At 42.4% G+C, this 23,944-nt stretch overlaps 1 protein-coding gene across 1 annotated transcript in view; it reads right to left on the reverse strand.

Moving 5' to 3' along the window:
- Window positions 1–10,074: 10,074 nt before the first annotated feature.
- The window catches only part of LOC128688310 (uncharacterized), a 40,640-nt gene continuing 26,770 nt past the window's right edge, over window positions 10,075–23,944 (reverse strand). The window contains exons 7-9 of the mRNA XM_070086662.1: window positions 11,998–12,255; window positions 11,488–11,769; window positions 10,075–10,797 (exon numbers count right to left, since the gene is read on the reverse strand). Coding sequence (XP_069942763.1) covers window positions 10,643–10,797; window positions 11,488–11,769; window positions 11,998–12,255 — 695 coding nt within the window. The 3' untranslated portion in view covers window positions 10,075–10,642. The remainder of the gene's footprint in view (window positions 10,798–11,487; window positions 11,770–11,997; window positions 12,256–23,944) is intronic.

The raw sequence follows: 23,944 nt of genomic DNA on the forward strand, positions 1-23,944 counted from the left end.
TATATATATATATATATATATATATATATATATATATATATATATATATATATATATATATATATATATATATATATATATATATATATATATATATATATATATATATATATATATATATATATATATATATATATATATGTGTGTGTGTGTATATATATATATCCACCAGTCCTGTTGAAGCCTAAGTCGATTTTTCCACCCTTAGTTTAATGCAGATTTCTTGACTGGCGGTCTTTAGATTAGCATATCGTTTCTTAATACAACCAATTACATAACAACGCCATTAAGCGTAATAATACATAGAAGCTTTAATACTGTTTAAGCACCAAGAGAAACTGGGCCCAACTTACAACACTGCAAACACGCTTACACAAGCAAATAATCACCTACCAAGGTCACACAACAGACTGTCTGTGAAAGAGCTGCACAAGTCTCCTGTATAGTCTTTTCAGGTAAAATTAACTCAGTTCCAAAGACTATAACACCGAATTAGACTAAAATGATATTTAAATGTCACGAATTTGCTAGATCAAGCATTGTGTGTATGACTTCCGGAGTCCCGTTTAGGTAATGTGTGAGAAGCTGGTGAAAGGTTGGGAAGGAAGGAAGGTGAGAGAGAGGGAGGGAAGGAGTGAAGGAGCATTTCATTTAACATATGTGGAAAGGAGGGAAGATGGAGTGTATAGATGATTGAAGGGAGGGTGAGAGCTGTGTTTGTTATGTAACACAAGTGGAAGGGAGGGGGGAGGTAGGAAAGGAGAGATGGGTCTGTTATGTAACACAGGAGGGAGGGAGTGAGGGAAGGAGGAAGAGAACTGAGGGAGGCTAGAGAACTTTCACAATGATAGTCTCTAATTGCTGGGAGCCACACACACACACACACACACACACACACACACACACACACACACACACACACACACACACACACACATGAATATTATTAAAACAATTGCTCAGTTACTACTACAAGGTCAGCAAATACAGAAATGTCTGGGATGTGGAAAGATGCAATTGAAACCGAAAATAAAGAAATTTCTGTTAATAATCCAAAAAAAAGATAAAATCATTAATAGTAACCACTATAAATAATTGTCCGATAATGCTGCCACTACCAAAGGTTTTTTTTACTATTAATAACTGCTAGTATAGATACTATTATAATTATATTGCGGAAGATGAATTATCCAATTACCTCCTTCCCAGGTGTGGATCGAATATGTAACACGGAAAAACTGGACTGGAGATTCATAAGGATTATCGACTGGACGAAGATTGGAAAACAGTGTGTGTTGTGTTCGCAAATCTGTGTTAGTTTACGCACAGATTAGCGTCGTTTCTGGTGATCCTTGGAGTGTGTTCAGTGCTTCAGAGCAGTGAGCCACGAGAGGGTGGCTACGGGCCCCAACTGGGGCTCTGAGCCTCACAGCTCTGCACCCAGTGTGGGCGGCTGTGAGGTCACAGGCAGCAGCTCTGCTGCTGGCTCTGTCCCCACACCTACAGTCACCATGACAGATCCAGGAGAGCGGCCTAAACGTTCCTTGGAATGCAGGGACGAGTTGGAGGACGACGTGGGGCAGGTGGGAGCCCCCACCAAGAAGGCCAAGGATAGAGTGGAGACTACAGTATCTACCAATCTACAACTAGGTCCGTCGGCAGCCCCTACCCAAGAAGACTTGCACCCCCAGATGGCCATAGGGGTCGTGGAAGGAAGCCAGGAGGATGTAGCTCCTCAACTGGCAAGGATAAAGCCATCCCAGGTCCCTACACCAGTTGCGCCGGCCTCCACAGTGGATGGGGACTGGCTGACTCCACGTGGAAGGAGGAATTCCCGCTCAGCTCGGGCACAAGCAACCAGGGCCTTCAACATATTCAAGGTTCCCAACTACGGGTTTGTAAGGTATCTAGAAGGTCTACCCCGCCTCAAGTTCCACTGCGAGTTCACTCTCAGGAACGAGGTTCTGGTCATTCCTTGGGGCGAAGACTCTTACGAGGAGTTGAAGGGGCTGGTTGTGACGCATCCCAGCATGCTGGAACTGGTTGCTTCAGAGAGGGTGTACAAGGGGGTGCTCTTACACGTCCCTGTGCCCCTCCCAATGGACCCTATTTTGGAAGTGCCCAATATTGTCAAGGCGGAGCGACTCACTGCAACGGTGAACAAGGTGCCCACCCGCCAGGTGCTGATCCACCACAAAGGTCCACTTCCCACGCACCTGGACCTTGGGGTCTGGGGAAGATTCAAGACCCGACCATACCTGTCAGGCCCCGTACAATGCTTCAGCTGTCAGGGGTTCAATCATATTGTAGCCACCTGCCAGCGAGAGAAGAAGTGTGTGTGCAGCAAGGCACACGACTCGAAGGACTGCATTGCAGTCCTCAAACAGCCAACTGGCGAAGCCCTTCGGCCAGAGCCCAAGTGTGCCAACTGATGAAAGAGGCACCATGCCTGGAACCGGAGCTGTCCTGTGATGGTGCAGCACTGGCAGCAGGTTCGTCATCGGAACGACCCGACAACCCCTACGCCACCCAGCCCTGGAACTGCCCAGCAACAGTCGGTATGGGCTCCAACCACGGTTCCCTGGATACCGCAGGAGGGCAATACCAGCGAGTTCCCAGCACTGTGCTCCCAGCGGTGGCATCAGGGGGCAGGCACTGGTTTGCAGCAGCACGGTCAACTGCGGGGTCAGATGGCAAGGTGACCAAGAAGACAGAATCATTGGGAAAAACAGCCACAGGCCAGGCACACTGCCCAGCAGGTCCCAGCTGGGCACCAACATTCCTTGCCATACCACCAGCAGGCCTCTTCCCAAGGGCAGGCCCCTACTGTGAGCGGCCAGAGTCAGGCAGAGGTTCCCCGCCGGGGGACCCGGAAGCCCATGGCCACTCAGGCCGGGCCCAGGGTGCACCCAGCTTATGCTGCTGCAGTGTCGACAGCCACCCAGACATACCCAGTGACCCAGCCCCCACTCGACGGGTCGTCCAGCTCAATGCCTGCAGAGGTAATGGTCGAATCATTTCCGAATCGACTGAAGAAAACCATCGGGGTCATCTCAGCACTCCTCTGTCGCCTGCTGCCGTCGGTGGAGGACAGGGGCGCCTGCAGGCAGCTCCTGTCATGGATGCTGGGCGTTTAACATTTGCGGGCTGCAGCGGAAAATTCACTTAGTGATTGAAGCTGCAGTTCAGGATGAGGTTAATGTCTTCCTGTTCCAGGAGACACTCACCGATTTGTCACGTCAAATGCAGCCACGTATTCGGGATTTTCGGCCTACCTTCAGCGCCTGGAAGGGACTGGCAGGGGCATGGCGATCTACGTCAGGACCACTATCCCTCATTCAATCTCCACTGACCCCATCAACTGTGGGAAGGGCGTAGAGGTTCAGGCTGTCACCTTACACCTAGCGGATGGACCTCTCGTGGTTTACAATATTTACAGCTCTCGGTACACCCTTGACATTTCATAGGTGGCAGCACTCGCCCCACGGGAGGGTCTTGTTGTGGCTGGGGATGTCAATGCCCACCACCCAATACTTTCTTCTGTCTCTCCTACCAACGCAGTTGGAAGGCACCTTGCGGCTGTGCTGGAGGAGGTCCCTGACATCGCCCTCCTCAATAATGGTGAGCCAACACATCACTACGGTGGCCGCTTCGACGTCACACTCATCTCTCGAGTGCGAGATGGGAGGTCCACCCCTGTCTCACCAGAGATCACTTTGCAGTGGTCACCACGCTGATGGTCCAGCGGTGCCCGCTCCCCACACCTACCCCCAGGTGGAATCTAAAAAAGGCCGACTGGCAGTGCTTCCAGGAGATCATTGAGTGCTGGTGGGCAGTCTCCTCTTCCGGAAGACCCAGATGAGGCGGCTCAAAGCTTGCAGGTGGCCTTCACATGTGCTGCTGAGGCAGCCATACCTAAGATTACAGGCAGAGGGTCATATAAACGTGACTGGTGGTTTTACAATGAGGACATCAGGGAGCAGAACCACCACATCAACGTCGTACGCAAGATGCACAGGCGTAATCCCACGGTTGAGTCTATGCGTATGCTCAGGGAAGTGGTGCAGCATGCATGCCATGTCTCACACAGGGTCCGGCAATCTAAATGGTTCAAGTGGTGTGCCTCATTCAGCTACTCCTCCACCTTATCTGAGATTTGGACCAAGTTACGATTGGCCACTGGGCAGCGTCGCAGTGTGGCTCGGTTGCACCCAGACCCCGCAACGGAGGCAGAACGTCTGGTGGACCTTTTCACCTCCAGAGCGGCCATGGCTCAACTGCCTCAGGATCTCCAGGACCTCCAAGCCACCCTCCTTCCTAGAAGGATGATGGTGATCCAAGCAGCATGCCAGGCTAAGGATGTCATGGATGAAGACTTCACCGAACAGGAGCTCCAGGCAGCCTTCACATCTCATCTGGACACTGCACCGGGGCATGATGGTATCACCTATGGCATGCTGACTCGGTCTGGCCATTCTGGACATTTAGCTGTCCTGGGGGTCGTCAACCGGACTTGGCTAGCTGGCAAACTCCCTGTCGTATGGAAGGAGGCTGACATCATACTGATTCCTAAGCCTGGGGATCCTGGCAGTGTGAGACCCATCTCCCTCACCAGTTGCATCTCAAAGGTGTCTGAGAGGATGGTGTTGGAGCGCCTGAGGTGGAAGCTTGGCCCTCCTCAAACACCTCTATGGCTTCACCAGAGGAGTGGGCACTTTTGAAAGCCTTACCACTCTACTGGCCGGCATTGAGTCGGATGCCCAAGCCCACATTGTTGTCTTTCTTGACCTCGAGAAAGCTTTTGAACTAGCCAGTGCACCTGCCATCCTCTCACTCTTGGCCTGCAGGGGGGTTAAAGGCAGGCTGCTTTCATGGCGTCGTTCCTATCTCCAGGACAGGCGGGCCCGGGTATGCTTCCAGGGGCATGCCTCTTCTCTCAAGACCCTGGACAATGGCACTCCACAGGGCGGGGTGCTTAGTCCCACCCTGTTCAATGTACTGATGCATCAGCTGGTGTGCCTGCCTTTTTCCAGAGGCACCATCCTCCTCAGCTATGCAGATGACCTGGCACTTGTCGTACCTAGGAAGCGCCGGCTTTTGCAGCGTGCCCAGGAGGACCTCGATCTGCTGGCTTCCACTTGCCATCACTTGGGGCTTAAGATATCTGTGGCAAAATCCAAAGCCATGATCCTTCGCACCAGGATGCCCAGTCAGAGGCTGCGGATCCTGGGTATCGACCTGGAGTGGGTTCACAGTTATAGGTACCTTGGCATCTACATTGACAGGCACCTCACCTTCCAGAAACATGTGTGCCACATTAAAGAGAGGGCTCTTCAGAGGGTCAGGGCATTGAGTGCCATGACCAACCCTAGGGTTGGGGCCAGCCTCGAGGTCATGAGGTTGTTCTACATCCAGGCAATACGTTCTCTCGTTGACTATGGGGCACTTGCTCTGATTCACGCCAGACCCACAAACATCAAATCCCTCTGTGTCATCCAGAACACAGCTGTACGGGCCATGCTGGGGGCTCCTAGGTGGGCCAATGCAGTGGCTCTGAACCTTGAGGTGCAGCTACAGCCTCTTGAAGACAGGATCCAACTGGTAGCTGCCAAGAGGATCGCAAAGTATCTCCGACTCCCAGGGGCTGACAAACTGATGAGAGACTTACGGGTCCGCCAGGGACAGGTCATTCCCGGCCGCCGATGGATGTGGTCGGTAGCAGATGCCACACGGAAGCTCTTGCCCATGACATTGCTCCAGGCGGGAGGCTGCGACAGACTGGCAGCGAACTACACGGTGCCACCCCCTTGGGCACCAGAGCTGTTTGCGGTGCACTGGACAACCCTACCAGACAGCAAGAGGCATTGCACCCAGGACATTATGCAACGACTTGCCTCGGCTAGCATTGTGGGTGCGGAAGGCCCAGGGTGTGTGCCATATTACACCGATGGCTCCAGAGACCCAGTGGCAGGCCGCACAGCTGCTGGGATGTTCCACAGCAATCTGACAGCAGGTTGGCGCCTCCCAGACCATTGCACCATCCTCCAGGCCGAACTCTTTGCCATGAAACAAGCTCTGCAGCATGCTCTTGCAGACCATCAGCATCCCCCCCATCATCCACGTTGATTCCAAGGCAGCGATCCAAGCGCTTATGCACAGAGAGCCAAAGGACAACATACACTTAATCACATCCATCCGGGGTGACCTGCAGACTCTCATGGCCCAGGGTCGCAGGGCTGCCATCAACTGGATCCCGAGCCATGTGGGTATCCCTGGCAATGATGCTGCAGATGAGGCTGCTAGGACTGCAACCCTCGAGGCACAGCCACGTGCTGCAATCTCCATCAGCCTCAGCCAGATTGCGCTGTGGGCTGCCGGTGCGGCCAGGCGCCCATTCCCTGACCCTGGGGATTCACGGAGCTTCTGTTGGTATGTCAGGGCGACCCACAGGGCGCCCCCTCCAAGTATTCGGACACAGTCCAGAGAACTGAGGGTACATATCCACCGCCTAAGCTTAGGGTATCCTACCACTGCGCAGATTGTTGAACGGGCACGAGAGGAGGTCTTTGCCCATTGTGACCGAATGGTTCCGAAGCCCTTGCTGCACTACCTGTTAGACTGGCCGGCAACGATGGATGCCCCTTCGCCGTAGACATTTCCAAATGACCCCAGTGGGACAGGCCCGAGAGGATGAGGCAGCACATCTTGTGTACTTAGCCGCCAGGGACTTGGAAACCTTACTTCCAGTCATTGCACGTCATCCGCCCCCCCCCCTCCCCGCTGAAGTTGCTGCGAGGGCCTGCTTTGGGCCTCCATTGCACTGCACACCAGCCGCTGTTCGTGCACACTAACGTTTGGTACGTCATCTGGCCATAGAGCCGGTGAGGTACCCCCCCCCCCCACTTCCTGCTGAAGACCTGCCACGCAGGTGCAAGTAAAGATAAACGACACTTCCCTACCCGGGGAGCCAATACCGGATCACCAAAATGGAAGAGACCCGGGCCGGGATACCATACCGGCGAATCAAATAGAATAGAATACCTCCTTCCCATTAATAATCATAATAACTACGATAAGGATAATGAAAATTCACTCCCTAAATTTATTTAATTTTAATCAATTTTTTTAAGTACACTGTATTTACCACAAAAATTATAACATTGTTATTTCCTCTACATTATCCAAAAACCATAAATATAACTACTCTATGAGAAACACAACCCGATATCGACACCATGCCCAGCCCTTCTAGGGTAGGGTAGGTGCCTGAGCCAGAGCTTGCAGCTCACAAGACTGTCATTCTCATTAGCCCCCTTGGGGCGGGGATGGCAGACCAGAGAGGCCTAGCTTCTCCCTACGAGCCCCGTGAGGGTGGGGAATGTGGGGTATTTGTGCCTCGTCCCATGGGAGACTTAGGTCTCAGACACTCCCTAAAGAGGGAGCAAAGTCTGGGCCACCGCTTGGAAAAGGCCCGGGCCGGGAGAATACCGGCGAATCAACAAGAACACAACTCATACAGAGCAATCACACTTGTAATTTGTGCCTATATACGTATAGAGTTTGACACCCAAGGTTAGAATAACAAAATTCCCTCTTGCCTTACACCACTACAGAGATCACATATCCATTTCTCCGCTTTTAACTTCAAGAATGTTCCAGTCTCTTTCCCAGTTATACACATGACCTTTTTAATCCTCTAGGGCTCAACCATGCTCTTACAGCTGAGTCCCAAGCCGAGGTAATGGTACTTGTTAAGAATGAGATGCAACACATCCACCTCTTCCCATGGCTACATACATACTGAGGCAAAATAGTCTTCTGCTACATTCCTACATACTAAGTTACACAAAACTTCCTAAATAACACTGAGGGTTAATTACTAGATCCCTAACCGTTAATTATATAACAGAACTATTTTTAACACCTTAAATATATATAAGTATTAGCTAATCGTGTAAGAATAATAAAATTGTTTTCTTCTCAAAACAGATTCTATTCAATATTACAAAAATCCTAAACATTTCTCTAACCTTACCTTATAATGACTAAATTTTTCAACCAAAAACCGTAGTGTGAACACTAAAGCGCCTTGCCACTATATAATCATTCTTTCCAAATGAATAAAATTCTCAAAAAAATAGATAAAGAAAATATTTACTGTCCCCATGACGACGCTAATGTAGCTTATTGAGTATCATAATTACGTTATTCCACAATCACCCTCACAGTACAAAATAATTTAATATTGCAACCACTCTTTGAAAATATCGAAATTAATTCGATGTAAACAAATGGGCAACATTAATAGTTTGACAGCCTACAATACAACTTTTATTCATTTATGTGATACAAATAGTGTAGTTTACTTAAAAGAAAACCACTAATATACAATACATTTCGGGCAAACTAACCCTAATGCTTCAAGACTTAATATTTAGACGTAGACTATTAAGGAGTAGTTCTTATATATGTACAGTAAGAAAAGCACCTAATGAAAAAATGGCACAATTTCAAAACTACGACTTATTATTCCAAACTATATAATGATCTTCTGTTTTGTAAAGTGAATGAATAGATATGGTTAAGATACAGGTCATTAATTACAATAGAGATACAAAGGTATAGAGCAGAGCTCTATTTTTGTGTGAAGTGGAGCTTCCCAGTTGCTAGATAGATTCTAGGTAAAACCCCAAGAAGGGGTGAGTGGGGAAGTGGGGATAGAGGAAGAATAGGTTGGTTAGAGGAAGGGTTATTGTAGAGGGAAAGAACCAGGGCTTAACCCAGTAGCTGAGCTGATGGTGATTAAGGAGGTAGTGCGCAACTAGGGGACTGGAGGGGGGAAGGGGGGGGCGAAAGGGGGGCGACAAAGCGTGAATCGCATGGTACAAGGGCATTATTAAAGGTCCATACCTGTGAGTTACAGGTTAGCGAGTCAAGATTTTAGCATGGTTATTTGTATATAGGAATTGGGTCAGGAGCTAATAGAGAGTAGAAGAGATTGTGTGTGTTTGCAGGTCTGCGTAGTTCGTCATCTAAATATGAGGTCCAGTAGTCATGTCGGGTCTCTAGTCTGTCTATTTGTTTGTCGCTAAGCAGTTTCCAGTACACGTTTAGAGCAGGGACAGTTGCTAAGCCCTTCTCAGTGGTACACTCCCTGAAGACGAGGCTCAATACTCCTTTTATTAGGCATCCCCCAAGGGGGACTTGTAAGAATTTGCCCTATACTTTTTCTTCCTCCTACTTTTCGAGTGCATGTCGCTTCAGAACGGCTCCCCTAATCGGCTTCAAATTTTCATTGTAGTGTACGGTAACAGAGACCAGATTCTTGGAATAACTGGCATGTGCAGGTACCTTGTGACCAAAATTATTAAACCCATTCCATATGCTGCTATGTATGATAATCTCTAACTGTATTTGTGTATACCTCAAACTTAATTACTTACTAGAATGGCTCGGATAACTTTCTAAACCGTCAATGGCATAACTTCAAGCACTCAAAAAGGTTTCTCCAAATTCGACGAAAGTGGAGAGAGAAATTCAAGTGGGTAGGACCCAGTTTAACCATTTTATGTCTAAAATTGTGTGAATTTTTTTATTTCCCTTTAATTATCACGATGAAAATATATGCCTCTTCCTTTAATTAATGATGAGTCTTAGGGCCCGGATAGTACCCTTTCACTTTAGTTTGTGAGCATGTATATCAATAAAATAAATATTTTATTAAAATTTGGATTTGTTGCAATTTTGATCAAACTGGACTATCAAAAATCTCATACTGTATAACTTTAGGAAATTCAGAAGTGCTCTGTTTAACTTTGGATGAAGTCAGACTGAATGATGTATAAGAGAATGTCACAACCCAATGCTTGATTGATGTTGAATTGCATGATGTTTTTTTCTGCATTACTCTTGGTACAACCATTGGGAATTATCAGTGCCGATGACAGGTAACTTCAGACCAGAGAATGCTGTCTCAGTAGAGCTGTACTCTCATTAAAATCATTATACAAGGACTAGAGACTTTGAGGAGTGATGACGGGATGAAAATCTGCTTGCAGAAGGGAAAAGCTAACGCTGTATGTTAATTTTATTAATCAGACGTTATTTATGAATTCTTTTAATACTTCTTACAAATGAATAGTCGCTGTTCTTTAGAGTATTGTTCTGGCATTTGAAATCATTTCTTTTCTCTCATTAATTCACATATGTATTGTTAGTTAGATTAATAGTACATTGTTTCAAGAGATGGGAACCTGAAAATAAAAGAATTCGTAGTCAGAATTTAAGACTGAACAATAGCATTAATGTTATATACAGTAATGGTGATGCACACGGGACTTTATGATAAACAATAGTCTAGATGATCAATAATTAAACTAGTTTTTTGCGCAGGTGTATTAACACCACTGCCTATATTACATTGTTGATGCTGTAGACCTTAGGTCAGAAAATTCTTGTGGTCTGTAAGAACGTCTCCTACTCACAGAGATAAATATGGCACTCCCAGATTTTCAGTAGCAAATAATAGGAAACTTTCAAAATTCGTGCCACACCGAAATGACACAAAAAAAGTGAAGGTGAGCCCTACAAAAGTGGTCTGACACTAATTAAGTTTTCCCGTATGTATCAAAGTGCAGTGGATCTAAATATGATGAATGTTATCCGGAGCGGGACCACTGGCCTGAGTGACACCACTGGGATGTTTGTTTTTTTGTTGTAACCAGATGATGCCACCGATCACAAGACCAAGCACTAGGACTCCTGCCGACACACTACACACAATTATGATCACGTTGTCTGCAAAGAATGCATAATAATACTAATAAAATAAAAATAATAATAAAAATAATAACAATAACGATGAATGCGGGGCAGATGAAGTGAATGAAGAGAAACGTAGACTTTGAGCTAAATCTTGAAATCTCCATGAGGCTTCTCCATGCACACACACACACACACACACACACACACACACACACACACACACACACACACACATACACACACACTTGCTATTTAGACTTCAATAGCAACGCTCATCTTGCCATATAAGAAAAGCGAAAATTTGTGTATGCAATGATTTCGCAAAAAATAATTCGGAACCTAACGAAAAAAATATATTTCATTGTTTGTTTATTATTAAAGTATTGTAAACTTATCTAAAATATGTTTGGTTGGATTAGGCTAAATTAAATTGCGCTTATTGTAATGTGGTTAGTTAAGTTCTCTAAGATTCTTTTGAAAAAAATTATCTTTAAACGTATAAGAGAAATTTTTTAGAACGGACTTGTATATGTGTGTGTGTGAACTCAGTTTTGTCTTCTTTCTCACAGCTGAACTAATATTGGTCCACAACGGATCGTAATGTTAAGAATGTCCACTTTAAATTGTATGTTATGAAAAGTTATCAGGATCTTTTTCATATCATTTGTATAAAATAACAATTTACCTGCTTCTGAAACAAATTAGAAGAGCATTGTTACTTACCTGAACGGTGACTGGGAGCAGTAGTTGGAAGGGAAGAATTATCTCTGCAGACCATGCAGCTGAATCTGCCATCGTCCATGCTAATAATCGATGCACAAACTCTAAGTTCCTCCGCGCTGGTGTTGTACGTATCGATACTGTTCTGTTGGTCCGTAGTGATGATAAAGTTCTCAAGGTTGGGGCCCCAAGACACGTTGTATGCACAGTCGTAACACCAATAGCTAGTCCCTATGGTAACAATTAGGGTGTCACCTGGGCCTTTCTGCACCCCCACATCAGGACCTAAAGACGAATTGGAGGTGAATTTCCTTTTTCAAAATTGACTGGTTATCTCTTAGGTAATTTATATTTGTAAGAGAAATAATATTTCTTGCGTGTGCGTATGTTTGTGGGGGGGGGGGGAGAAATATATCAAAGAGCTTTACGACGATTTACGAGTGAGAAACTCCAAGATGAACAATTAACTTTAAATCATTGTTGAGAAAAAGTATGGGTAAAAGTTATACTAACCTGGCATAACCGTATCAACGTATACACACTCCTTGGAATCCTTTCCACTAACAGTAACACACACATGGTATTGTTCGTCCTCAATCAGGTCCTCAAACTTGTAGCTGGTGTTTCTGCTGACATCGCTAGTGTTTATAAAATTGTAATCCTGGAGTGTTACTGTGTACAAGGTTTGATTGGTGCAACAAGTTGAAGGTTCCCAGCTGACGTAGATGGCGCAGGGACACTGCGCTTCCGTCACTAAGTTACTTATGCCCTCTGGTCGTCGACGCCACCCAGAAAAATTGGTTTAAAGGTGATGAATAGTCATGAGAAAAAATAATTATTTTATGCTCTATCGGATTATTACTATTTGTCAAAATGATATTTTTAGATCTTGTTGGTGTTTTTAGGGCCACTGACAGCGTCTCGAGCCCATTGTTTTTAGATCACGACTATCCCACACTAGGGGTGGAAGCTCTATTCGAAATTTCCTATGATAAGTATGGGTTAACTATGAATTGTCCTTGTAATGGTATTGTGACTCAGTCTTCACAATTTTATATATATATATATATATATATATATATATATATATATATATATATATATATATATATATATATATATATATATATATATATAATATATATATATTTATATATATATATATATATTATATATATATTTATATATATATATATGTATTATATATATTTATATATATTTATATATATATATATATATATATATATATATATATATATATATATATATATATATATATATATATATATATATATATATATATATATATATATATTTAAAAATCATAATGGGGTCCACCTCTGGTGTAAATTGTGGGACCCATAGCCTCGGAGAAGTGTATAAAAAGGCTTCAAGGAAGAATATTTGGATTTCTTCCTGAAGCCGTTTGAATTTTCCACTTCCCCTACCACCCCATCTTTTAAACTATTTTTTTTTTTACCAATAGGAATATTTTATTACATAATATGGTACAGAAGATTTAAGAGATACATTGTTAATATAAAGGTGGCATATACGGTACATGTTGTTACGTGTGTATCACCGATTATAAGGCGAAAATCTCATCCAGCTCCTCAGAGCTGGGGCGTGTGCCCAAAATGCAGCATGCATTACCCCTTTGAACAGCCGCACTGAGCCGCTGGAACAGAAAACTAGCTGCCCTGAGATCCCTAGTTACCCTGATGAGTCTTTTTCCCAGCTCCTTAAGGAAATTAGATGCACTCTTTCCCCATGAGCCAAGGGTCTCTGAGCCTATGGGAACAAACATATAATGATGGGCAAGTTCTCCATATTTTCTAGACTTTTGGGACTCCCTGAAGCTGGCAGCTGCCCCTCCTTCCTCCCTGGTGTATTGGAGATAGGTATCAGCCAAGGTAGATGCACATGTATAGTCCCACACCACCTGCTTCCCATCTGTTCAGGCTTGAAGGGTGATACCATCTGGATGCTTCTGGCTGCCATCAGATCTGCATAGTTGGGGTGGCTCCCTTACTGCTGGGCATCCAGCTGTTGTGAGGCTCCTCTTGATAATGTTATTAACCTCCTCATGTCTTGCAATCTTTCCCTCGGATTTACGGCACACAAGACCATGGTACCCGAATCGGTCTGCTGCTTCACTGCCACAAATACACCTGTGTTCGGCGAGAATAGGGGCGGCAAGTCGAAGGGCAATACCGATGCGGATGGTCTGTGGGTCGAGGCGTGTGCCAAGGCTGGAGTTGGGAACAGCCAACAGAAAGTCCCCAGCATGAGGGGCTCTCACTGCCAGGAGGCGGGCTCTATCCTTCCCTGACACACTCTGGAGCATTGTTGAGGCAATATTTTCCACTATTGGACCATCCCAGTGCGATTGTTTGTAGTTGTTGGGGGGAGCAGGTCTGGTTTCAGAGCCCGTTAGATTATCCCAGATCATTGCTCCGTCAATGAATTTTTGGTCCTGGACTCCAATCTTGTCCCTAAGATGTTCAGGGAGAATCGCTGCTACAAGCTCTCTGGATGCAATACACGAGGACAGAAAAGCAGGTAACGCAATCTGTGATGACTTGCGGACACCAATGCCTCCTAGTCTGACTGGAAGTGTAGCTTGGTTCCACTGCCCGTCTTCTAGAGTAAGGTTAAGTACTTTCGTAAAAATCTGCCTCAGAATACTGTCATATTCGTGCAGTATAGGGTTATCATATGAAGGTGCACATCTTAGGAAATATGTCAACCTGGGCAGACTCAAGCACTTTGTGAGAAGGTACAAGGCATCGTGGGTGTCCAGATTGCCTATTCGTTGTTCCATTCTCCTTAACTCTTCCAATTTCTTCCTGAGAATTGTGTCAATGGCATTGCTTCCCAGAGGTGCTCCTAGCAAGACACTATTTGTGGGGGCAATGACTGCTGCTCCTGGTAGTTTTGATCTCACTGCATTTATCACTTGTTGACTGACTGAGATGATTTCACATTTGGATGGATTCAGGATGAGACCCATTTCCTGTCCCCGTGTCATTACCTGTGTAAGGTCATGTAGGAGGGACTCCTTTGTACCTGCTAGTGTGCCATCATCTAGGAACCAGATGTTTAGCTCACTGGTCAGTCTGACTGTGATTTCCCTAACTGCAATACAGAAGAGAAATGGTGCAAGAGGATCTCCTTGTTGGACACCCTCCGATGATGTGATTTCATGCTCTCCAAAGAGAAGCATTGATTCCTTGCTATACCCAGCTGAAACAAAAGGGAAGAGACCAGGGAAATGTTCTTGTACTGCTGCTAATACCACGTCTCTTTTCAGGAGATTGAACGCATTCTTGAAATCTAATTTTACCACTGCATTGTCCTCAGGCAGGTTGTTGATATACGCCCTTGTTGCATGAACCGCTGCTTCACTTCCTTGAGAGACCCCAAAGCCAAGCTGGTTTGGTTGAAGCATCATGGCTGCCTGTGCACGAATACTTCGGACAGCAGCTTTGGATACGAGGCGGCGTAACGTGTTGCCTACTGCAATTGGCCGAATTCCTCCATCCTTCTTTTTAAGTGCACAAAGTGTTGCACCAAAAAATAAAGGTCTAATTTCATCAGGAATCAGACCAGCCAAGGAATTGTTGACGAACCTTGTGATCTCTGAAAGCAGTGTCTCTGCAATTTCCCCAATAACTGGATTAACCATTTCCTTTAAATGCTGTGGCCTTATTCCAGTGTAACCCCCAGCAGAGCCAGATGGGAACGACATTATTGCTTTGTAAATGTCTGAGTCTTTCACAATCAATGGTTCCATAGTGAGGACAGAGGTGTTGGAACTGTTGGTGCCACTGGTTTCCCTAGCAGGGTGCTTTCCTCTAAGTGCTTCAGCCGTGTCAGCATCCCTGGGAGCAACTGTATCTTCACTGGTAATAATTCTGATTGCCCCCACTGTGTTGCCCTCTTCAATTTTCTTGCTCACCTGGACTCTGACTTTTTCACTGTCAGTAGAGTGAGTGGGGGTTCTGCCTCTCCCTTTTTTGTGTTGACGGGGAAGGTGAATGAGGTTATCAACTCTAGGAAAATCTCTTAAGGATTTAATTATCATTGAGGCTAGCCTCTTTCCCCTTCTTTCCGGCACAGCTGCGGCTGAGCGGTCTCCGTTTCACACCTTTATGCTAATGACCTCACCCACGACCCCCACCCACATCTCCTAGAGATGTTTTAACCCCGACGACCCATCATGACATTAGGAGACAGAGTGTAGTAGGTGGTGTTGGAGTGGTGATGGTTGCTCTGTCTCCTACGTTGTGATGGGTCGTCGGGGTTAAAACAACTCTAGGTGATATACGGATGAATAAGAAAGGATGTTTCAGGGATGATGAGGGTGAGGAATGTGATATGCAACATAGGTGAGAAATGATAAATGCGGTATGAATATTCAGTTTGAGAAAAAAATGTGTAAAACAGTTTGTTTCGATGATTATAACATAAATTTGGTTGGTAAATTGTATTAATATTTTTTGTTGATGAATAGTTAACATGAACTTAGTAAAGTGATTGTGTATTAGTTGGAGGTGTGTGACTTAGTTCTTGTAATGTTTCATGACATGATAAATTTTTTTTGTGCTTATGTCTTATATTTATTGTTAATATGTCAAGTATAGGTTTTGGTGTATGTCTTAGTTATAATGTGTATGTCTTAGTTGGAGGTGAATGTCTTAGATTTGGTGTGTATGTCTCGTGCCTTAAATTTGTGATTGAAATGTATAAGTTGCGGGTGTCTGTGTATTTTTTTTTTTTTTTTTTTTTTTTTTTTTTTTGTAATGATGATATGTTATAGTGCTCATGTTATGTTATAGATGTTGGTGGAAGTGTCGTGGTATTTTTTGTGTATGCCTTATTTTTGTGCGAATGTTTAAAAAATAAGTTTTCAGTGATCATAGTAGTTTTGCGATGCATGATCTTAGATTTTTGGTGATCTTGGTGATGAGTGTTGATAGATGATGGTAAACATGATATGGAATTGCTGATCGTAATTTTTTTGTGAATGTTTATAAAAATGAGTGTTTTTCTGTGATCTTAGTGGTGGGATCATAAATCTGGTAATCGTCTTGGTTATAGTGTTCTTAGATATTGTGGGTACAACAGGATTAAACAAGGAGGGTTGGGTATGATGTTACTGACCACCAAGTAAACACAGATGGGAGTGTGACTTCACTGGACGTGACCTCGCCGGTCCTGTGAGGTGTGACATCGTGTGTTGGTGGTAGTGAGGTGAATGCGCTTCGATATTTCAAATATGATTTTTTGTGTGAATGTTTATAAAAAATGAGTGTTTTCTGTGATATTAATGATTTTTGAGGTAAGTGAATATGGGTGTTTTGTTGTTGGTGGTTGTCATAGATTCATGTGTGTACAAGACATGTTTTCAGTTGATGGTGATCATGTACTAAGTGTTCATGTTTTTTTTTTTTTTTTTTGCACCCATGGGGAGGGAGTTCTTGGTTAACGTGATTTGAGGGGATTTCTATAAATGGGTGTTAGCAGGTGATGCTAAACTTAGTTTCTGGTGATTTTGATGGTGTTTTGGTAGTATTCAGTGGTGATTTGGTAGTTTTCAGTAGTGTTTTGGGAGTATTTGGAGGTGTTTGATGGTGTTTTTGAAGGTGTTCAAATGATGTGCAGAGTATTTGTTTTGGTGCTGTTTAGAGTTGGTTCAAAGTTAGTTAGTGTATTAGTTATGGTAATGTCTCATGTCATAAGTGTATGAGTTAGTTTTTTTTTTTTGTGCTAATGTTGTAAAGTCTGGAGAATGAGGGAGGAGTCTGGTGGATGAAATGTAATTTCGGTTAATGAAATGTGTAAGTGTGAATGAGAATGTAAATTGGTGAGTGAGTTAGAGAAGACAAAATGTTATGTGATCTTAGTAAAAGTATAGATAGTTTTAGTGATCTTCGTTATGATGATGTTTTAAGAGAATGTGTACAAAAATGTGTGATCTTAGTGGTGGGGTTATAGAATTTGGTAAACGTCTTGATTGTGGTGATCTTAGATATTGGAGATATAACAGGGTGAAACAAGGTGTTTGGGTGTGACGTCGCTGATCGCCAAGTAAACACAGGATGGAGTGTGATGTCATGGGATGTATCCCTATCTGTGCTGGTATGTGTTGGTGGCAGTGAGGGGAGTGTATTAGATATTGTATGGAGTTGGTGATTGTGATTTTTTGTGTGAATGTTTATAAAAATGAGTGTTTTCTGCGATCTTAGTGGTTTTGAGGAGAGTGGTCATTGATTATAGTTGATGGATGACTTAGTTTTTTTTTTTTTTTTTTTTGTGTGTGTGTACATGTTATGTTTTCAGATGGTGGTGATCCTGTTGTAAGTGTTTTCGGTGTTGTTTGGAAATGTTCAAAGGTGTTTTTTTGTGAGTATTCAAATGATTTATGAGTTTTTTTTTTGCGCTCATGTTATATAATAGTCTGAGGTGAGTGGGATCGTCTTGACTATAGTGATTTGAGGGGATTTCTATAAAATGGGTGTTAGTTGGTGGTGTTGATCTTAGTTTCTGGTGATTTTTAGTGTTTGGGCAGTATTCGGTGCTGTTTTGGTAGTATTCAGTGGTGTTTTGGGAGTATTCAAAGGAGTTTGTTGATGTTTTTGAATGTGTTCACTTGATGTTTTTGGAGTAATCAAAGGTAATCGATGTTGTTTTTGGTGTTGTACAAAGTAAAGTGTGGTGTGTGTGGGTGTGTTTGTGTTAGTTTTGGTAAAATGTCTCATGTCATAAGTGTATGAGTTAGTTTTTGTGATAATGTTGTAAAGTCTGGAGACTGAGGGAGTAGTATGGTGGATGAGTTGTAATTTAATGAAATGTGTAAGTGTAGATAAATTAGAGATGATAAATCTTATTTGGGAGTATTCAAAATGATATTTTGGAAGTGCTTCAGTGTTATATGGAAATGTTCAAAGGTGTTTATGTGAGCATTCAAATGATTTATGAGAGTGTTCGAAGTAATCTTGGGGTTGTTCTGTAGTGAGATGATAAAGGTTGTGGATGAGAGAATATTTCTTAAGAGATATTGAGAAAAGGTGGTCTCAAATGATGATGTATGAGAGTGTTTTGAAGGTGTTCAAAGTAAAGTGAGGTGTGTGTGTGTGTGTGTGTGTGTGTGTGTGTGTGTGTGTGTGTTAGGTGGTCATAGAGTTTTGTGAATATCTTGGATACAGTGATTTTAGTGGATTTGAGATGGGTGATGAGATGCATTTGTGGATGTGAAATGTGATTTTTGTGTGTGTTCAGAAGAGGTGTGTTGGGAGATGGGTGAGTGGATGTGAAGAAATGTGGGTGAGATGGAAAGGGGTATGGGGAGGGTTGTATTAGAAATTTAATGAAATATGGGGAGGGGGGATTTTACTGAAAATAAAGGTAATGTGTGAATATTTGAAAAGAAATTAAAGAAGTGAAAAGTTATGATATATTGGAAAAGAATGGAGGGAGTTGAAACATGTCGCAGTAGTTGGGTAGTGAGATTAGTTGTTGTGAGTATAATATAAATTTACGTGGATACAAGGAGATGGGTATGGAGAGGATTTTATTAGAATTTTAGTAATGTAGGGAGGAATGTGTATTACATTTAAGATTCAGTAAAAAGAATGGGAAAAATTTGTATCGATAGAGGAAAAATTGTGAATAAATTGGTAAGTGATGAGGGTTGTGGGTATTGTTGTCGAACTAGAGATATCGAAAAAGATGTTATAAGTGGGTTGTTGTTGTGGATGTTGTGGGTTGTGGGGTGTTGTGGGTGTTGTTGTCGAACTAGAGATGCCAAAATGGATGTTATAAGTGGGTTGTTGTTGTGGGTTGTGAGTAATGTGGGTTGTGGGTGTTGTTGTCGAACTAGAGATGCTGAAAAGTGGTTATGAGTTGTGGGTTGTTGTTTTGGGTGTTGTGGGGTGTGAGTGATGTGGGTTGTGGGTGTTGTGGGATGTGGGTGTTGTTGTCGAACTAGAGATACCGAAAAGATGTTATATGTGGGTTGTTGTTGTGGGTGATGTGGGTTGTGGGTGTTGTGGGTTGTGAGTGATGTGGGTTGTGGGTGTTGTCGAACTAGAGATACCAAAAAAGATGTTATAAGTGGGTTGTTGTGGGTGTTGTGGGTTGTGTTCATGTTTTTTGCGCTCATGTTATATCTTAATTGGAGGTGAGTGTACTCATAGAAATTGGTAATTGTCTTGGTTATAGTGATTTGAGGGGATTTGTGTGAAAATGGGTGTTAGTCTGTGATTTTGGTGGTATTTTGACTGTATTCAGTGGTGTTTTAGTAGTATTCAGTGGTGTATTTGGGAGTACTCAAATGGTGTTTGAGACTATTCAAAGGTGTTTTTGAAGGTGTTCAAATGATGTGCAAGAGTATTTATGAAGGTGATCTGGGAGTATTCAGTGGTGATTTGGCTGTGTTCGAATGATGTTTTTGGAGTATTCAAAGGTAACTGATGGTGTTTTATGGCGCTGTTAAAAGTAAAGTGGTGTGTTAACTTCGTAATATGTAAAATTGTGACTAGTGAAAAGTGGTTATAAGTTGTAAGTGTTGTGGTGACTTTCTGATGAAATAGTTAAAACGAGAAAAATTGCGGTTATGAGTGAAAATTGTGAGATGTTGGTGGGAGTGTGAGGGTTTGGGAGGGCGGGGAGAAGGGGTAAGGAGAGAAGGTTACTTCGTGGGGGAGTGACCTGAGATGTTATCTGAGATCGGTCAGTTAAGATTCGCCGGACTTTTTCTGATGAAATAGTTAAAACGAGAAAATTATCTAGACTTGAGGAGAGTGAATCTTTTGTAAAGAAATTGTGAATTGTTGTGGGTATTAACGAAAAAATGGAATTATTTGGGTTATCCTGGGTTAAGAGTCAAAATGTGTAATGTTTTCCCTATGTTGTATATGAAATGTGTAATACTGAGATGGTGACGACGAAGAAGTTCCAGAACAAAATGCATAGAATTTCTTCAAGAGAAAAATATGTTGATTTTAGTCAATGAATTGTACCTTTTTTCAATGATTTTTTTTTGTTGGATGTATATGAAATGCATTGGTTGTATAATAAATAAATGAAAATATTGTGTATTAGTGTTATTCTGCATTTTATTGTCTGCTCGACAAGATTCAGCCTGTGTGTGGGGTCATCACGTGACGTCACTGACATAGGGGGAAGTCGACAAGATTCAGCCTGTGTGTGAGGTCATTGCGTGACGTCACTGACCGCCGCCGAGTAAACACAGGTGGGGTGACGTCACACTTGTTTAGACCTGTAGTAAGAGAAAGTACCATGCCCCATAGGAGGAGTTCATTTGAATGCTTACCCCCAGAGGGGGGAATTAAAAAAACTTGATCCAAGGAGATGGAGTCTTTGTATTATTTGATATCGAGAAAAACTTGATCCAAGGAAGTAGAGCAGAAATTTTGGGATGGGGGTGAAAGTGGGAAGGAGAACCTCAAAAAGTTGTTATTGAGAAAAACTTGATCCAAGGAGATGGAGGAGAAATTTTGGGGTAGAAGTGAATGATGGGGGAAATCTTTGTATTATTGATATCGAGAAAAACTTGATCCGAGGAATTGGAGCAGGGAATTTGGGATGCAAGTGGGAGTCCATTTTGAATGCATACCCACAGAGGGGGAATCCCAAAAAACTTGATCCAAGGAAGTGGAGTCTTTGTATTATTGATATCGAGAAAAACTTGATGCGAGGAATTGGAGAGCACAAGAAATTAAAAAAAAATTGAAAAAAATCGGAAAAAAATTCGGGGGGGTGGGGGCGATCCGGACGACGCTGCAGAAGGCGCGGGCGGGCGCGGGCGGGCGCAGGCGGGCCCCGGTCGGGCGGGGGTCGTGGGTGGGGTCGAAGGTGGGGGTCGTGGGTTGAGGGCGAGGTGGTCAAGGGGGGGGTCGAGGGTGGGGGTCGTGGGTGGGGTCATGGGTGGGGGTCGTGGGTGGGGGTCGTGGGTGGGGGTCATTAGCATAAAGGTGTGAAAAGGAGACCGCTCAGCCGCAGACCTTTCGGGAGGAGACTGCTGAGAGGAGACCGTACCGTGGAGACCGTATCGTGGGAGCCACTCTGTAGAAATCATCACTACTTATATATATAATATATATATATATATATATATATATATATATATATATATATATATATATATATATAATATATATATATATGTCGTGCCGAACATGTAAAACTGGTCAATTAGCAAGAACTCATTTAAAATTAAATCCTTTCTAAAATTCTCTTATTCGTTTAAAGATATATTTTTTTCATTAATGTTAATGTAAAAAATTTTAATTTTGCAACAAAAGAATCTTAGAAAACTTACCTAACCTTATTATAACAAGAACAATTTATTTTAGCCTAACCAAACTAAATATATTTTAGATTTGTTTACAATAATTTAATACTAAACAAACAGTGAAATATATTTTTTTCGTTAGGTTAAGAATGATTTTGGCGAAATTATTGCATACACAAATTTTTGCTTGTCCTATATGGCAAGATGAGCGTTGCTATTTAAGCCAAGATCGCAAGTTCTGCCTATTCGGCACGACATATATATATATATATATATATATATATGTATAAATATATATATATAATATATAATATATATATATATATATATATATACATATATATATATATATATATATATATATATATATATATATATATATAGGCAAGCGAAATTTGTGCATGCAATAATTTCGCAAAAATAATTCTGAACCTAACGAAATAAAATATATTTCATTGTGTAAATTACGTATTAAGATAAGACAAGATTTCGCTCGGATTTTTAACCCCGGAGGGTTAGCTACCCAGGATAACCCAAGAAAGTCAGTGCGTCATCGAGGACTGTCTAACTTATTTCCATTGGGGTCCTTAATCTTGTCCCCCAAGATGCGACCCACACCAGTCGACTAACACCCAGGTACCTATTTGCTGCTAGGTGAACAGGACAACAGGTGTAAGGAAACGTGTCGAATGTTTCCACCCGCCGGGAATCGAACCCGGGCCCTCCGTGTGTGAAGCAAGAGATTTAGCCCCAAGGCCACCGGGCCTGGTGGCCTAAATTAAATTGCGCTTGTTATGATAAGGTTAGGTAAGTTTTCTAAGGTGCTTTTGGTACAAAATAATTAGTTTTCACTTTAACATAAATTAAAAGAATATATATATCTTTAAACGTATAAGAGAAACTTTTAGAAAGGACTTAATTTTAAAGAAGTTCTTGTTAATTGACCAATTTTACCTATTCGGCACGACATTTCATATGTACATATATTTTTTTTTAACAAGTCGGCTGTCTCCCACCGAGGCAGGGTGACCCAAAAAGAATGAAAATACCCAAAAAGAAAATACTTTCATCATCATTCAACACTTTCACCTCACTCACACATAATCACTGTTTTTGCAGAGGTGCTCACAATATAACAGTTTAGAAGCATATACGTATAAAGATACACAATATATCTCTCCAAACTGCTAATATCCCGAACCCCTCCTTTAAAGTGCAGGCATTGTACTTCCCATTTCCAGGACTCAAGTCCGGCTATATAAAAATAACCGGTTTCCCTGAATCCCTTCACTAAATATTACCCTGCTCACACTCCAACAGATCGTCAGGTCCCAAATACCATTCGTCTCCATTCACTCCTATCGAACACGCTCATGCACGCCTGCTGGAAGTCCAAGCCAATCGCCCACAAAACCTCCCTTACCCCTTCCTTCCAACCTTTTCGAGGACGACCTCTTCCCCGCCTTCCTTCTCCTACATATACATACATATATATATATATATATATATATATATATATATATATATATATATATATATATATATATATATATATATATATATATATATATATAAATATATATATATATATACACATACATATACATGAGATCACAGTAAATAGGTTATATCAGAATATGAAAATAACCACTGTGAAAAAATAGTGAAATTTCAAACGCCTTCGTGACTACTCACATTATCAAGAGAAGTGACGAAAGCGCTTGGAATTTCACTATTCTTTCACAGTGGTTGCTTTGCATATATATATATTTATATATATATATATATATATATATATATATATATATATATATATATATATATATATATATATATATATATATATATATATATATATATATATATATATATATATATGCATGCCGTCTCCCACCGAGGCAGGGTGACCCAGAAAAGAAACGCTTTAACCATCACTCACACAATAATAATAATAATATCTTTATTTCTACAAGTACAAGGTATACAGGCCTAGCTGACATCAATAATATACTATTACGTATATATAAAGCATTTTTATGCAGAGCATTTCGGCAAATTAGGTCACTTTTGTTCCAGGATGCGACCCACAACAGTCAGGTACCACTCAGGTACCATTATTACTGATGGGCGAACATGGAC

This window comes from Cherax quadricarinatus, chromosome 19, assembly GCF_038502225.1.
Source record: "Cherax quadricarinatus isolate ZL_2023a chromosome 19, ASM3850222v1, whole genome shotgun sequence".
Taxonomy (NCBI): Eukaryota; Metazoa; Arthropoda; class Malacostraca; order Decapoda; family Parastacidae; genus Cherax; species Cherax quadricarinatus.